General features: G+C 33.8%; 1 protein-coding gene across 6 annotated transcripts in view; it reads left to right on the top strand.

Annotated features, from left to right (window-relative positions):
- Positions 1–18,111, top strand: part of BTBD10 (BTB domain containing 10) — a 77,335-nt gene that overhangs the window by 21,389 nt on the left and 37,835 nt on the right. The window contains exon 1 of one of the 6 annotated variants that reach the window (XM_003312923.6): positions 3,811–4,182. The exons of 4 other annotated variants lie outside the window; for them this stretch is intronic. In XM_003312923.6, coding sequence (XP_003312971.1) covers positions 4,058–4,182 — 125 coding nt within the window. In that variant the 5' untranslated portion in view covers positions 3,811–4,057. Of the gene's footprint in view, positions 1–3,810; positions 4,183–18,111 lie in introns of those variants that run through there. One more of the 6 variants, XM_009459977.5, reaches the window with a different exon arrangement.

Here is an 18,111-nt window from a genome sequence, read left to right as displayed (position 1 = left end):
TATTAAGTTGACTTTTTAATAATTTATAAGTCCATGCCAAATTGTATGAGTGTTTTTTTGGTTTTTTATGTTTGTTCATTCTGTGTGTGTGTGTGTCAGCATCCAAACTGGGGCTTTTGTTCTTTTTCTCTATTTCATGGATATTATTTTGTCATTTAGATTAAAGATATGTTGGTTTTGCCAGGTGTGGTGGTTCATGTCTGTATTCCCAACACTTTGGGAGGCCGAGGCAGGCAGATCACTTGAGGTCAGGAGTTTGAGACCAGCCTGGCCAACGTGACAAAACCCTGTCTGTACTAAAAATACAAAAATTAGCTGGGAATGGTGGCATGCACCTGTAATTCCAGCTGCTTGGGAGGCTGAGGCACGAGAATTCCTTGAACCTGGTAGGTGGAGGTTACAGTAGGCCACTGCATTCCAGCCTGGGTGACAGAGTGAGACGCTGTCTCAAAAAAAAAAAAAAGTATTGGTTTTATCACATTAAATGTGGGCCTGTATTTATATCTACTACGTTATATATATGTGTATTTTTTTTCAAGTGAATTATATAGTATTCATCCTAGTTCTTGCTGTTTTTCTGCTGAAAAACAGATTGCTGAGGTATAATACTGCATTATATAATGAAGAGGTGACAAGGGAGAAAATAAGCCATTATTTTATAAAAGCTACATACATACAGTGGGAAAAATTGATAAAAATGAACAGTGCATTTTTCATTATTGTTGTTTCATTGTCAGTAACAAATACTCAAAGCTCTTCTTGATAGCTGTAACATCAGTAACTTTTTAGTGCTGTTTTTATTCTTTTTTTTTTTTTGAAATGGGTTCTCACTCTGTCAGGCTGGAGCGCAGTGGCACCATCTCAACTTACTGCAACCTCTGCTTCCTAGGCTTAAGCAATCCTCCCTCCTCAGCCTCTGGAGTACCTAGGACTACAGGCATGCACCGCTACCACCACACTCAGCTAATTGGAGCTCTTTTTAGGTAGACTGCAGCAGTATTTAGGGTTATTTGGGTGAAAAACATTAAAGTAAAATAGAAAATAAATACCAGTGAATTGATTTTTTTTTAATGCAAAGACTATGAAGTCTGTTAAATGAGTTTATTTTAGCCTCATTCATGGAAAATCTGCCCAAGGAAGAACTTTTAGAGACCTCCTGTCCCATATGCTTAGGAACATATAACTTAGGACACTTAAAAAGTATGATTTGACTTTTTAAAAGTGTTACTTTTTGAATTGATAGTAAATTAATTGGCTGAGAGGTTTTAAAAAGTAATAGCAAGTATTAATGAGAACTTGCCTTCAGTTCAGGAGAGATTCAAAAGTGCACTGTTATGGAATAGTTTAGTATCCACGCATGGAACTATTAGAGGACAATAAGGCACTTAAACTATGGTAATGAGTTATAAAATAAGAGTTCAGAGAAAGAATAATTATCAGCTTGAGTAGGTGAAAATGAGACTTGAGGTAATCCTGGATGATTAGAGTATTAGGTAGATGGAGGACATTTCTGGCATGGATCTTCAGATTACCTTGACTGGATCTGAAGTTGGAGCTCTGTGGATAGTATTATTGTTCCCATGTGGCAAATGAAAAAAAACGAAATGAGTAAACTTGCCCAGGACCATGCAACTTGTAAATAGCAGAGCTGGGATTTATAAACAAGTTTCTCATTGTTTTCTTTTTCAAATTTTACATAATTTATTATGGTATATTTTAAATACATGCAAAATAGAACAGATGTAATGAACCCCTGGTATTCATCACCCAGCTTGAAGTTACCAACTCATGGCTGATTTTGTTTCATCGTGCCTCTCCTACTCTCATTCCTTTTTTGAATATTGTGTATTTTATTTAGGTATGTTTGAGTAAAAGAAAACAAGACTAAACACTGGCTGACGTTAGGGGTTTATTATTCTTTTAAATAAGAAATCCAGAGATAGGCAATGGCGGGTGCATGTTTAGTGGCTTAAGGATGTTAGGGTCAGAAATCTCTTATTTTCTTGGCTTTCCTCTCATTATCACAAGGTGGATATTGTAGTTCCAGATATCATTTTCACTTTCTAGACAAGAAGGAAAAAATGGAAAAGGGCTTCATTTATATCAGGAAATTAAATTTCTCAGAAATTTCCAGCAGATATCTGCTTATAAACCAGTCATTGGCTAGAATCATGTCATATGGCCATCTCTGGATCAGGGAGACTGAGAAATATGGTTTTTAAATTGGGCACATTGTCACCTTGAACAATTGGGGATTTAAATCTATAAACGTAAGGAAATAAGCATACTTTATTGTTTAGTTTTTATAGCTAATCTAAATTTTGTCTTGTTGAAATTTTGTGTTTTGTTTTGTTCTATTTATGTTTTGGAATAGCCTGACTTTTTCTCGTCTTGTACTTTTGATTTTTTTCCCCACTTTTCCTTGCTGGCTAGGATAAAAATAAATTATTTGATTTATAAAAGTAACAGCAACAGTTACTATCTAATGTGTATTTACCATTAAGGTTTGAGAGTTTGAGAGCATTGCCTTATGGTTTCTGTTCTATCTAAACAACTTTAGGTACTTTAAAAAATCATTTAATTATTATATTTTATTTCTGATCATTTTCCTTCTTTTTTCAAAAGATTAAAAAATTTTAAAAATTGGCACATAATTGTGTATATTTATGGGGTACCTAGTGATACATGTATCATATAGTGATTGTATCAGAGTAAGTAGCATGTCCATCATCTCAAATATTTATCTTTTTTTGTGTTGGGAATATTCAGTAAAAGGTGCTTTCTTTTTTAAACTTTCTTTTGAATGTAGATATATATCTCTTTTAAAAATTTGTTTACAGTTAAAGAAACTAGTCTGAACATGGATGGACTTTTAGGGTGCCTATGATCTCTCAGCAGGTCTATATGATTGAATTTGTTTAAAATTTACTGAATTGGTTTAAAATTAGTTTAAAAATTACTGAATTTGTTTATAAGTTGCTCAACTTGTTTCTGGGTGAGTAGTTGTATAGTTATATATAGAGTTGCATAGTTATATACTTGTATGATATCCATATAGAACAGTTTGGTAGCCTGCTGAAGATGTTAAAGATCATTTCAGTTGAAATGTATTTGGCCTGAATTTGTGACAACTTCTTTTTAAATTATGAATTAGAGGAGCTTTTGCTATTTAAAAAAGAAAAAGAAAAGCACTTTTTCTATATAAGAAGGTTAAAATGTCTAGATAGATGATACACTAAAAGCTCTTAAATATTTGAATTGGGTGGAATATGACCATATAAAACTCAGGTCTGCAGTCCACTCAGGTTACTAAAGATAAATGCATCATACATTCAGTATAGACTATGCCGCAAGGTTTCATTCCCACATGGAAGTACGCATGCTCGTTTCTCCTGAGACTGCATAAAGTCTGAACATTCCAGTTTCCCTTTTAAGTCACTTCATAGCCCTAGCAGCAGTTTAGAAATGCAAAAGTTTGGTTGCTGTAAAGAATAGTTCTTGAGTGGATTCTTAATTAAGTACAATAATATTTTCTCTTTGATTTTAAAGAGCTTTACTGCCCAGAATGGATACACAATAAAATTTTGAAAGGAAAAAGAAAGTTAGCTGTATCCCAGTTTTCTAAACCCTGGCAAGCTGGCAGAGCTAGAATTAGCTTTACAGATGGCATTTGGCAACATATCTACATATCTCTAAGCCCTCAACTCCTGCGTTTTGTTATGCCTGTCTATCAATTACAATATCCAATCACTGCTCAGAGATGGAGAAATGGGACGATCACAGCTCACACGATGCTGTTTTGTTAGAAACGTCAGTGCTGCACAACCCACGGCTGAGTCAGTGTCTGTGAGAAAATAAACTGAATTAATATGTAGAGGGGGTTGTATCTCTGAATATTTAAAGCCTAAATATTGCAACAGCATTATTACACAGTAGAGGGAGGAAGCTAAAGGAAGTCTATGGACAGGTGAGGTAGGGGGAGACTGGGGAATTTTCTGATTGTTCAGAGGAATCTTGAAGATGATGGAAATATCAGATGTGCTAAAGTTTCCTAGTAATGCCCAAGGATGCTGACCTGGCTTTCAGTGCTTCATTGTTTGAAAGAGCAGAGTCCCTTTATACTCTGATTTCAAAATTTTTTTCTTGTTTTTGTGTGTCTACCTTGGCATATACTAAAGGAAGGTGTGTATTCATTTATTACATGATATCTCTGGGTTATAATTATTTACATATATGAATTTGAAAGAAAGATTGAGAGGGATATGTGTGACCTTTGTTTCATTATGATCATTTACATGACTAAAGATAAAGATCATATGTCTGATTTTCAGTTTAATGGCAAGTTACTTAAAATAAATGAAATATGTTTTTATTGTTTTCGTGGGTTTGATGCTTTGTGTTTTATTTCAAGTAACTTGAGAATGCATTGTGTTTGGTACTGTTTTTTATGAATATCATTAAAAATTTATTTAAGGAGAGAGTAATTTTGAAATAATATTTTTGATTTATTTGAAAATAAAATTCAAGATAAATGAAATAATTGAAATTTTCTAAAGAAGGAATTGAATATATTTTTACATTTGAATGAACTAAGGATTAACTGAACCATTTATATATAGTACTTTACAGAACTGAATGTACTTAAATGATAAAGCTCTAATTGGTTAAAGTGACTTTCTTTCAAGTCAAAGAACCCAGAAACTGAATAGATGATCTAACTACTGCCACTGAGGTTTTGGATTAGTGAGTATTAATTTTCAACCAGACAAAATTTCTAAATAAGGATAATGGTTTTTCCTGTGAGATTTTAAATCTTAACAGGTGATATTGCTCACTTTATTAGGAAATTTTACAACAATTTAAAACATTTTGAGTAATGGTTTTTTTCCTTCTCTCTTTATTACCCTTATCCTGCTGATCCTTAATTTTTTTGGACTTTTGGGATATACAGCATTTTACATTTACTTTGTTTTTAATGTATTTATATGATTTATAACATTCTTTCCTTGAAGTGTCAGGAAGTTCTTTTAATTTCCCCCATTTAATTTCTAAAAGTTTGAATGGTCATCTTATGGTTGTCATGACTTATTTATATAGTTCTGTTCGTGGTATCTTGTATTGACTTTTTTTGTGGTTTAGGGTCCAGAAATGTTTTTGTCAGCTTATTAAATAGAGTTATAAAAGCAGAATCTCAAGCTAGACCTTTTAATCTTATACTTTATAGGATACTTTCCCCTGGTTGTGCTGATTCTTTTAAGATAATAATGTCTGTCTTATTGTGAAAATGGTACATACTCATTAGGTAAATTTGGTAAGCCCAGAAAAACATATAGAAGAAAATGAAAATAAGTTTTTCTATTATAAAAAGAAAAATAAATATTTTGGCATATAACCTGTTTTTTCTGTGTATATATAAAAATTTAAAATAACACATATGCACTTAAAAAGGCATTACTGTAGTGCTGTTATGTAACCTATCCTTGAAAAAAAAGAAATTTAATTATGAACATCCTTTAGTCATGAAGTGATCTTCTATTGCATAATTTTAAAGGATTACATAGTGTTTTGTACATACATATTTTGTAATTTATTTCACCAATCCGCGTTTTTCTGATAACTGATCAGAGAAAAGATCAGCATGATTTCACAGCATAAATATCTCCAAAAAGAAAGAATGTCTTAAGGAGTTAAGTAAAAATGTAATATTGATTATTTTTCTGACAGAGAAAGATCTTCAGTGTGATTACACAGTGAACCCTTTAAAGACATACACATTACTTTTAAAGCAAAGCAAATAGCTAAGATAACCATCATAAAGTATAAAAAATAAACAAAAAATCAGGAAAACTAGAGCTCAGATGAACTGAGACTTCAGAAAAATGTCAAGACCACCAAAAAAGGTTTCTTATATTACATTTAATGTAAGAATAATAATCAAGGAAAGTATAATAATAATGCATGACAATGAGAGGGAAAAATCTAGCTCTTGAAGCTTCTTTGTCAAAGTGGAAGAGGAAACCACTACCACCTCTAACAGAAATAGAAATAAGACAAACATTGATAGGAAGGACATGAAGGCCAATATGAGTATAGAGGTAAAGAATGCATCTGATTAAATGAGTTGTCTTCTGGGCCATTTAAAACATCTTATAAAAGGAACTGCATGCAACACCTTAAAATTATTGTTATTATTTGTGATCTTTGAAGGTTTTCTGAGAATAAAAGAACTGCTAAAAGATGGGAGATTCTGGGCTTGATTTTGAAGGAGGTAGGAGATTTTGGAATTAAAAATGGAAAGGACTCATTTATGACTGACTTGAAGAAAAACAGTTTAAAAATGATTAGGGATAGGTTTGTTAAAATTAGATTGCCAGACCAACTTAGATTTTTCTCTGATGCAGTTAGTAGACTAGCAACGCTATAATATATTTGGACTTAAGCTTAGCTTTTGGTAAAGTCATTTTGATATCCTTGAGAGTAAAGTGGGGGAACAATAAGTTAGCTACCAGCTGATTGTGATAATTAATTTACACAATTCTGACTTTAAATGATCCCATCCAGAGATTCATTGATCTTGAAAGGTGCCTTTGTTCTTTGCTTTGGGTAATATACTAAATGATCCAAAATAATTTTTGAGGCTGAGTTGTTGTACTAAGTTTAGATGAACTTTTTGGGAGTATATATGTAAGGCCTAAAAAACACCAGGATACATTAAGGTAGCATCGCTCTACAGCATCACATATGAAAAAGACCTGAGGGTGGCTGTTGGCAGTAAACTAGATATAAGACAAAAGTAGCATATGGCTTCCCATCTTCTTCCTCACCCCTCCCCTAAAAAATCCATTTCAATTAATGGAAGAGTAGAGTAACTGCTGAATACCAAAGTATTGTTATTTTTAGTTCTGTGAATATTCAAGAGGAAGGATGTGAAAAAGTTGGGTATGTTGCCAGTTTAAGGAACTAAGAATTTAAGAGAAATCTTGGGCTGGGCGTGATGTCTCACACCTGTAATCCCAGCACTTGGGGAAGCTGTGGCGTGCGGGTTGCTTGAGGCCAGGAGTTTGAGACCAGCCTGGACAACATGGTGAAACCCTGTCTCTACTAAAATTACAAAAATTAGCTGGGCGTGTTGGTGCACGCCTGTAATCCCAGCTTTGTTGAGAGGCCGAGGCACGAGAATTGCGTGAACCCAGGAGGCAGAGGTTGCAGTGAGCAGAGATCACGCCACTGCACTCCAGTCTGGATGACAGAGTGAGACTCTTTCTCAAAAAAAAAACAGAGAAATCTTGTGACAGCTCTGGTTGGATATTAAGGAATGTCATAATGAGAGCTATCTTCAGATATTTTAAGACTTTTCCTTTGAAAAGTAATTAGACATGGTTTGAGTCAGACTTGTTTGAAGTTAGGAGCATGAGCTCTGAAATTGAACCCCTTGGTTCAGACTCAGCACTTAATTAACTATATGATTTCAGGCACCTTGCTTAGCCGCTAAGTTTCCATTTTCTCAGCTGTAAAATTGGGGTGGTTTTGAGGATTAAGGTGCTCAGTATTGTTCTAAATGCCCAAGTGTTCGCGTTGTTGTTGTTGTTATTTGGTCCCAGCAGGTAGAACTAAGGCAGTGGTTTTCAGCCCAGATGATTGTGTCTTCTAGTGGGCATTGGCAATGTCTAGGGACATTTTGGTTGGGGAGCTGGAGGAAGTACTAGCATACTGGTGGATGGAGGCTAGGGATGCTGCTAAACATTCTACAATGCAAACAACAGCCTTTTTACAACAAAGAATTACCTGGCCCAAACCCTGAACTTGGGTTAGGTAAAAAGGTTTAAGCCTTAATGTGAAGGAAAAACAGCCTAAGAGTCAGAACTTTCCAAGGCTAGAATGAAACTTTTAAAAGAGAAAAGTTCCCCTTCCCTGTCATTAGCAGTAGGTCAGCCAATTTGAGGACACTTTGTAGATGAAGATTCAGGAATTAGATACATGTTTGGACTAGATTTTCTAAACAGTTTTTCCTAAACTTAGGTTCTGTGTTTCTGTGGATATTTCTTAGGATAGTTAGACATACTGAATTACAACAACATCAAAGGGCCTCTGATAGAAATCATTTTAGTCTTTAATTTCATCAGTCTAATTACAGTATAGATTTTTATTTTTGATATTTAGGATTGAATAAAAGGCATAGTGGGGAGAATTTAATAGAAAAGGTTGTGTTTTCAAACGTCATTTGGAAGGAGTGATTGTGGGATGGCTGTGATTTGTCTTTAGAAATCTGTTTTGTGGCCGGGCATGGTGGCTCACGCCTGTAATTCCAGCACTTTGGGAGGCCGAGGCAGGCAGATCACAAGGTCAGGAGTTCAAGATCAGCCTGGCCAACATGGTGAAACCCATCTCTACTAAAAATACAAAAAATTAGCCAGGTGTGGTGGCAGGCACCTGTAGTCCCAGCTACTTGGGAGTCTGAGGCAGGAGAATTGCCTGAACCTGGGAGGTGGAGGTTGCAGTGAGCCGAGAGTGCGCCACTGCACTCCAGCCTGGGGGACAGAGCGAGACTCTATCAAAATCTGTCTTGTGAAAGTAATTTATTAAAATATTCACAATCATTTGATAAATATTTTAAAAACTGAGTCTTGTATTTGTACTTCATATCTTTTATACTCCAAAAGTTTTAAAAAATTATATTTTTTAAAAGCATTGCTTGAAAAATATTGGTTGTGTATGCATTATAATATTATTCTCAATCATTAACAGTACCAAGAACAGTAACTGGCACAGTGTAGTTATTTAGTAAATATTTGTTGAATGAATGACTATTCAGTAGATACACAATAAACCTGTGCAACCATTAATTTAGCTTTGAACAATTTTTAATAGTGGCTAGCTATTTAAAAAAAATTTTTCATGCTAGGAAGTTGCTGAGAATACTAAGTATGTAGTGACTGCCAACTCCGAAATTTGTATTTCTAGCCTAGACTTTTCCCCTGAACTTTAGACTTATGTATCCATAAGTATACACAGACTTACATATACTCAGATGTGTAATAAGCATCTCACTTTTAACATGTCTAAGACATACCTACATTTCTAAACCTAGTCCTTTCACTCTCACTTGCATTCAGTAAATGGAACTTCCATTCTTCCAGTTGCTCAGGACAAAATCATGGAGTCATCCTTAACTCTTCTTTTTCTCTCACCTCCTACATTTCATCCATCAGTAAATTTCAGAGGCATATTCTTCAAAATATATAGTCTAGTCCACTCTACCACGTAACTCTGCCATAACACTGGTCCAAGTCACTTTCAGCTTTCGCCTGATTATTTACAGTAACCTCTGAAATGGTCTCCTGGTTTTACCTTTGTCTCCTTTCTCCCATTCTCCCATTGTTTGCTTTGCAGCTAGAGTGATCCTGTTAAAATGTAAATTACATCATTTAATTCACACTTCAGTGCTACCCATTTCACTCAAACAAAAGCCAAAACCCTTTAAACATTCCTTCAATGCCTGTCATAATCTTGTTCTAGTCTTGCCTAACTAAGCTCTACCTTTTTAACATGGTTGTTCTTATTTTCTATGCTCCAGCAACCCTGGGCTTCTTGAATGTCTTGAAAAAGCCAAGGATAACTCTTACCACAGGGCCTTTGCATTTACTATTCCCTTCTATATTTCATAGTTCTATTTCTTACATTTTTAGGTCTTTGTTTAGACACTTCCCCCTCAGAGAGTTCTACTTTGACCATTCAAAATGGTGGCACTCTTTTTTTATTACCTTTATTTTTCCTTATAACATTTATCACCATATGTTAGTATCTGGGTCTTCATGTGACTTCAGTTGAAATTTGAAAAGATACTCTTAGGCGCTGCTGCTGCTGCTGCAATGGGATTTTAGGTAGAAGAGAAAGATGTCAGGATTTAGAAATAGTATTAAAACTATTTTTAGGCTATACATATTTATTGCTGAAGTTGTCTTTGTGGGGGTAATCTGGGATTTAAGTATCATTTAAAATATTTTTATGGGAAAAATATATCCGACAACAGACTTACAGGTGATCTTTGAGAATTTAACTAATTCTTCAGTTGAGAACTTCCCTTTTCCATAATTAAGCATTTATTCCTTGGGAAACTGACCATATATTAAGCAGAAGAGCAGAAAGTTTATAGAAGGCTAATTGACCAAAAAAAGGAAATGAGAGATAAATTGTTATTAAATCTATTTAGAAGTTTGATAGCATTTTTTATATTATAGTTGTTGACATTTAATACAGGGGTCAGCAAACTTTTTCTGTATAGGGCTGGATAGTGAATATTTTTGGCTATGTGGGCCACAGTCTCTGTCCCAACCACTCAACTTTGTCATTGTAGCATGAAAACAGCCATGAACAGTAATCATGAATAGACATGGCTGTGTTCCAATAATACTTTATTTACAAAATCAGGCAATGAGTAGAATTTGGCCCATGAGCCATAGTTTGCCAAATCCTGACTTAACACATTAATGATGCTTATAAAAAGCAAATCAGTTGCTTCAAAAATATATTAATATAAAGTCATTTAAAAGCTTTAGTTTAAAAAACCAAAACAGAGGATCTGGTATTTGTTAGAATAGTAAAAAAATCAGCTAATTTTTTCTCCCAGAATAAAAATAGGATTTAAAATATTGCTTCTTTATTGAGGTCTGACTAATTCAAATGGATACGAGTATTGTCAGTGGAAAAAAAACACACTCAAACTCCAGGGTATGGGACAGGACACCTTCTGAAATGAGGGGCCTATGGCCTATAAGCAAAGTAGGTCAGGGGATTTCTTTATGGTCAGCTCCATTACAGGAAGGCAGGGGAAGAGTAGAATGTATTTTTAGTTTCTAAGGCCTGCCTTGGAGAGAAAAAGGAGCCATGAAAAGAGGGCAGGTGAAGGTCAGAGAGAGAGATTCTGTTTTCTGAGGCCTAAAGTGCCCCCAACATTATAACAAGGGCAGTAGGAGTTACTAGCCAGGAAACATGGACAAAAACATTTATATAGTCTTTTATGGAGACATATAGTTTTTTACAGAGCTATATATAGTTTTTTATATTACAGTTTTGTGTATTTGTCAACAGGTTTCTGATATGAGTGCTACTTATATCAGCTACTTCTGGAAATTTTTCTTATATTATTTCCTTGAAAATGTGCTCCCCTCTATTTTCTCTGTTCTCTCTAGAACAGATATTAGTTGAATGTTGACCTCCTTCATTAGTTCTCTTTTTTAATGCTTTCTTATTTTCCATTTCTTTGCATTTTTGTTCTTTTAAGGATATATTCAATATTTTCTTTCAACCCTTCTAGTAACCTTGTAAAAATTTCTGCTATTATTTTGCATTTCTCAGAACTTTTTCTTATTCTTTAATTTTTTTAAAATTGCAGCATTCCTGTCCTTATTTTATGGATACATTTTTTATGTTACTGAATTTATTACAGTTTTGTGTGTTTTTTTGTCTCCACTTTATTGCTCCTTTTGTTATATAATTCAATGAAAATATGAATTATTTTCATTGTGAAATAATTTTAGATTTACAAGATGTCACAAAAAATCGTACAGTGAGTTCCCAGGTACTCTACTCAGCCTCCTTCAATGATAACATCTTACATAACTTTAGTACATTATGAGAACCAGGAAACTGACGTGAGTACAATACTAATAACTAAATTATTGACCTTTCTTGTATTTTATCAGTTTTTACATGCACTTTATCTTTTTTTTATTACATGGTTCTGTGATATTTTATCGTATGTATAGATTCATGTAACTCCCACCACAATCAGGATATAGAACTCTTCTATCACCACAAAGAAATTCTCTTATGCTACCCCTTTATAGTTACACCCTCTCTCCAACTCTGACCTCTGGCAACCCCTAATTTGGTTCTGTATCCCTGTAAGTTTGTCATTTTGAGAACATTATATAAGTGGAATCATATAGCATATAAACTTTTGGGTTTGGGTTTTTTCATTCAGCGAAATGCTTTTGGATCCATTCACATTTGTTGCAGATATCAATAGTTTTTTTTTTAATTGCTGAATAATATTCTATGGTATGGCTGTACTACAGTTTACCCATTCAAAAAATGGCTTGGATTTTGTTATAAACTTTGCAGTACTGTTGGATTTTAAAAACTCTGTACGTATTAATTAGTATTATAAACTTTTTCCCCTTGTAGGAGTCTCTAGTTTCATTGAACAAAACGAGGCCCTGATGTTTTTCTTCAGTTCTTAGGAACCTGCCTGCCATTGAAAACTGTTGCTGTAATTAGAATTTTTAAACAAATTAGGTGACAAAATCATATGCAGAAGTTCATACCAGATTTGCATTCTAAAGTTTGATGTGAATAGATATTTGCTTCTACACTCGGTCTTAGCCAAAAGGCCAAGAAGCAATAGATGTTTGCTTCTGAGAGTGACCATTTTAATAAGATTTAAAAGTTTTTAGAAACTTTACTGCCTGTTGATTCACCTTATGCTTCAAAGCATGATTTTGAAACAAAGTGAAAAGTTGGTATTAAAGAAAACAGAAGCATTATTAAGTCATAAAGCTGCAAAATTTAAAAATGGAAATATTTTCTTTTGTGTTTAAGGTGGATTTGTTCATGTAACTAGAGGTGCTTGGAAGTGATTGATATTCCTTAGTTGTAGAAAATTGTGATCTCAGAGGATCATGATTAAGGGTTCTAATTTGGGCTTTTGTAGTAAGTTTACTGGGTAGTATATGTTGGTTTGTGAAGTTTTCAAGTGGTGATCAGTTGGTGATGGTAGATGTTTTTAATCTGATTGTAGAAGTGCTTTTGGTTTCTTGAGACCATGGACCATATTACAACAAGAGGATGCAAAAATCTATGTAGATTGGTAAGAGAAGGAATTTAGTGCACTCTGCTAAGAAAAGTGTGAAAAGAAAGGACTATTAGAAGAAGAAAGGCATGACTTTTATTACTTAAGTGTAATTAAAATGGCTAAGTAGTTGTTTTCTATTTTGGTATTCTCAGGCAGCTGTGTTTTGGCCAAGAGGTCAATTCTGGTGTACAATTTGGTATATATATGTGTGTGTGTGTGTGTGTGTGTGTGTGTGTGTGCGTATATATATATATATATGTATCTCCATAAAACCTTACCATAATTAGGATAATGAGCATATACATCACACTCAAAAGCTTCTTTGGTGCCCTTTGTAACCCTTCCCTTTGAACTCCTACACCCCTTTTTTGTGAAACCACCAATATGTTTTCTGTCGCTCTATACAGTATTCTATGTTTCCTAGAATTTTATATAATTTATTTTTTGTGGTGGGGAGAGATCTGGCTTCTTTTATTCATTGTAATTATTTTGAGATTGATTCATGTTGTAACTTGTGTCAGTAATTCATTCTTTTTTATGTTGAGTAGTATTCCATTGTATGGATATATCGCAAATTGTTTATCCTCTCACTTGTTCATAAACATTGAGGTTTTTTCCAGTTTTGAGCTGTTACAATTAAAGCTGCTAAGAATGTTTGTTTACAAATTTTTTTTATGGATAATGTCTTCATTTCTTTTGGGTAAATACATAATGGAATGGCTGAATCATATGGCTAGAGTATGTTTAATTTCTTAAGAAACAATCTCTTTTCTGAAACAGTTTCTAAAATGGTTGTACCATTTTCCATTCCTACCACAAGTGTATGAGAGTTCCATTTCATACATGTACTCATCAACACTTGATATAGTCAGTCTTTTTATTTAGCCAATCTAATGTGTAATGATGTAACAGTGTCATTTTAATTTGCATTTCTTTAATGACAAGTGACGCTATCATTTCATGTACTTATTTTTCATCTGCATATCTCAAATTTTTTACCCATTATTTTGAGAGTTCTTTATATAGTTTACATATCAGTCCTCTATCAGATACATGATTTGCAAATATTTTCTCCCAGTCTGAGGCTTGTGTTTTTAGTCTCTATTATTTATTTATTTTTTTGAAACAGTGTCTTGCTTCGTTGCCCAGGCTAGAGTGCAGTAGCATGACGACCATGACTCACTGCAACCTCAAACTTCTGGGCTCAAGCAATACTCCCACCTCAGCCTCTCAAGTAGCCGGAACCACAGATGCCTGCCACCACTCCTGGCTAATTTTTAAAAAAATTTTTTTGTAGAAATGGTCTCACTATGTTGCCCAGGCTGGTCTTGAACTCCTGGGCTCAAGCCATCCTCCCACCTCAACCTCGCAAGGTGCTGGGATTACAGGCTTGAATCACTGCACACAGCCTCTTTTCATTCTCTTAACACTGTTTTTTGAAGATCAAAAGTTTTTAATTTTGATGAAATTCAGTTGTCGGTTTGCTCTTTTATGCATTGGGCTTTTTATTTCTAGAAGTTCTGTAGTTTTAAGTTTCAGATTTAGGTGTGTGGTCCATTTTGAGTTAACTTTTGCATATGGGAACTATTGCACAGAGTTCTTTTTTTTTTTTTTTCTAGAATTGCTGAAAGTGAAATACCTATTGTATATTCATTTGTTCCAGCACCATTTGATGAAAAACTCTTTCTTCCCTGAATTGTGTTTGAGCCCTTGTTGAAAATGAGTTGTCCATATAAATGTATGTGAGTTCTTTTCTGGAGTCTTCATTCTGATTCATTGATCTATGTGCCTGTCATTATGCCAGTAGCACACTTTACTCATTACTACAGTTTTTTAATATGTCTTGAAATCAGATCATGTTAGTCTTCCAACTGTTCTTTTAAAAAAATTATTTAGGCTATTCTAGGTCATTTGCATATTCATATGAATTTTGGAATCAGCTTGTCACTCTTGACAAGCAAGCCTACTTTGTTTTCCATTGGGATTATGTTGTATCTAGTAGATGAACTTAGGGAGAAAATTGACTTGTAAAGACGGTAGGTTTCTCCATTTGTTTAGGTCTTCTTAATTTCAGTAATGTTTTATAATTTCCAATGTGTGAGTTTTTCACATCTTTTGTCATATTTATCCCTAAGTATTTCAGGTTTTGGTGTTATTTGTAAGTAGTGTTTTTAAAATTTCAATTTTAGGTTGCGTATTGTTGGTATATAGAAATAAAGTTCATTTTAAAATACTGATTTTGTATTCTGCAACCTTGCTGAACTCATTGGTTCTAGTAACCTTTTTTTCTTACTAGAGCCTACAATAGATGATCATGTTTTCTGCAAATAAAGACAGTTTTACATCTTAATCAATCTGAATGTCTTTTCTTGCCATATTGCACTGGCTATAATCCTCAGTACATTGTTGAAGAAAAGTGACAGTAGACATTCTTATTTCTGATTTTTATTTCTGATTTTAGATGGAGAGCATTTGGTCTTTGATTACTATTCTTTTTTTATGTATTGCTGGATTTGATGTGTTAAAATTTTGTTTAGAATATTGATATTTGTGTTCTAAGATTTGTGGTTTTATTTTCTTGTAATATTTTTTTCCACTTTCTTTTAGTTCAAAATTTTCTAATTTCCTTTTTGATTTCTTTATTGCTCTGTGAGTTGTTTAGGTAAAGGTATTATTTCATTTCCAAGTGTTTGGGAATTTTCTAGATATTGGTGTCTGGGCAATGTTGGTCTCATAGAATGAGTTGGGAAATACTATCTTCTCGTCAATTTTCTGGAAGAGCTGTGTAGGGGTGATATTATTTCTATCTTAAATGCGTGGTAGAATTTGTCAGTGAAGCCATATGAGCCTAGAGTTTTCTTGGAAGGAATGTTTTAAACTACAAATTAAATTTCTTCAGTAAACAGAGCTATTCAACCTTTTCTTAAGTGAGCTTTTTTGTAGGTTTAAATTTGTCCATTCTAAGTTGTTGAATTTATTGGCTTAAAGTTGTTTATAATATTCTTTTATTATTATTTTAGTATCTGTAGCCTCTCTTATTTCTGACATTGGTAGTTTGTATCTTCTCGATTTTTGTCCCAAGCAGTCTGGGTAGAGGTTTAACAATTTTATTGACTGATGTCATTTTTCTTAGACCTTTCTTCTTTTCTAATATAGGAATTTAATGCCATAATTTGCCCCTAAGTACTGTTACAATGTCATACCATGCCACAAATTATGGTATCTTGGGGTTTTTTCCACTTTCTTTTAGTTCAAACTTTTCTAATTTCCTTTTTGATTTATTTATTGCTCTGTAAGTTGTTTAGGTAAAGATATTATTTAATTTCCAAGTATTTGGAAATTTTCTAGGTATCTCTGTTATTGAATTTTACTTTAATTCCATTGTAATCAGAGAACATACTTTGTATGATTAAATTCTTTTAAGTTTATTGATACTTGTTTTATTGCCCAAAATATGATCTATCTTGAGAAATGTTCTTCTGTGTGCACATGAAAAGCATGAGTTTTCTGCCCTTTTTGGGTGTTTTGTAAATGTCAATGAGATCAAGTCAGTTGATAATGTTATTCAAATCTCATCAATCCCTACTGATTTTCTGTGTAGTTTTTCTGTTAAATATTGTGAGAGAGGTGATGAAATCTCTGATGATAATTGTGGAATTGTCTAGTTCTCATAGTTTTATCAGTTTTTGCCTCCTGTATTTTGAAGCTCTCTCATGAGGCAGAGAAACATTTGGATTGTTATGTGCACTTAATAAATTAACCCCCTTATCTTTATGAAATACATTGGTGATATTCTTTGTTCTGAACTCTGCTTTGTCTGATATTAATATAGCCACTCTTGCTTTCTTTGAACTAGTGCTAGCGTAGTGTATCTTTCCTCATTCTTTTATATTGAATCTCTTTGTACCATATAGCATATAGTTGGACCTGGCTTATTATTATTATTATTATTATTATTTTAAGACAGGGTGTCCCTCTGTTGCCCAGGCTGTAGTGCAGTGGTGCGATCTCTGCTCACTGCAGCCTTGACCTCCGAGGCTCAAGTGATCCTCCCACCTCAGCCTCCTGAGTAGCTGGGACCACAGGCATGTGCCACCACACCCAGCTAATTTTTGTATTTTTTTGTAGAGATGAGGCTTTGCCACGTTGCCAAAGGCTGGTCTGGAACTCCTGGGCTCAAGTGATCTGCCAGGCTGGGGATCTAGCTTTTATATCCAATCTGATAATCTTCACCTTTTATGGTTTAGACAGTTTACATCTAAATGGCTAAGGCTATCTGTATTTAATGTGATTATTGACATGGTTAAGGTTAAGTCTTATCCTGTTATTTATTTTCCGTTTGTCCCATTTGTTCCTTTTCCTTCTTCCTCCCAACCCCTTTTTTCCTTTGCCCTCTTGGATTAGCCAAATCCTTTTTTATGATTTTATTTTATCTCCTTTTTTGGTATATTAACTGTATTTCTTTTGTTTTCTTATATTAGTGGTTGCTTTAGTATTAACAGTATACATCTTTAACTTATCACAGTATACCTTCAAGTGATGTTATACTGTTTCTCGTGTGGTGTAAAAACCTTACAAAAGTATACTTGCATTTCTTTCTCCCAGACTTTGTGCTGCTCTAGTTATATGTATATGTTATAAACCCCATATTATATTATTATCATTATTGTTTAATCTTTTATAAAGATTTAAACAATTAGAAAAAAATTATATTCTTCCATGCAGTTACTTTTTCTAGTAGTCTTCATTTTTTTGTGTAGATTCATATTTTCATCTGGCATTAGCTTTTTTTTCTGCCTGAAGGACTCCCTTTTAACTTTTCTTGCAGTGCAGGTCTTCTCGTGATGAATTCATGTGTCTTTTTTTGCCTGAAAATGTCTGTACTTTCTTATTTTTTTCCGACAAATCAATGCAGATCCTTCTTATTTTTGAAAGATGTTTTTACTGGCTGTGACAAACCTAGGTTGACAGGGTTTGTTTTCATTTTTTTTCTTTAAAGTGTGTGTGGAGTTTGTTGTGCATATTGAATCTGTGGGTTTGTAATTTTTGCCAAATTTGGAGAAAGTTCAGATATTACTTCCCTTTTTTCCTTCCCACTTCCTTCATGGACTCCATTTACACCTATATTAGGCCACTTGAAATGAACCTGCAGCTTACTCATGCTGTTTATTTTTCTGTTTTCTCTTTTTTATTTTGAATATTTCCTATTGCATTGTCTTCAAATTTGTTAATCATTTCTTCTATAATGTGTAATCTCC

The sequence above is a fragment of the Pan troglodytes genome, chromosome 9 (assembly GCF_028858775.2).
Source record: "Pan troglodytes isolate AG18354 chromosome 9, NHGRI_mPanTro3-v2.0_pri, whole genome shotgun sequence".
Classification (NCBI taxonomy): domain Eukaryota; kingdom Metazoa; phylum Chordata; class Mammalia; order Primates; family Hominidae; genus Pan; species Pan troglodytes.
Note: the sequence above shows the minus strand (reverse complement) of the source record. Positions and strands in the feature narration are given on the sequence as shown.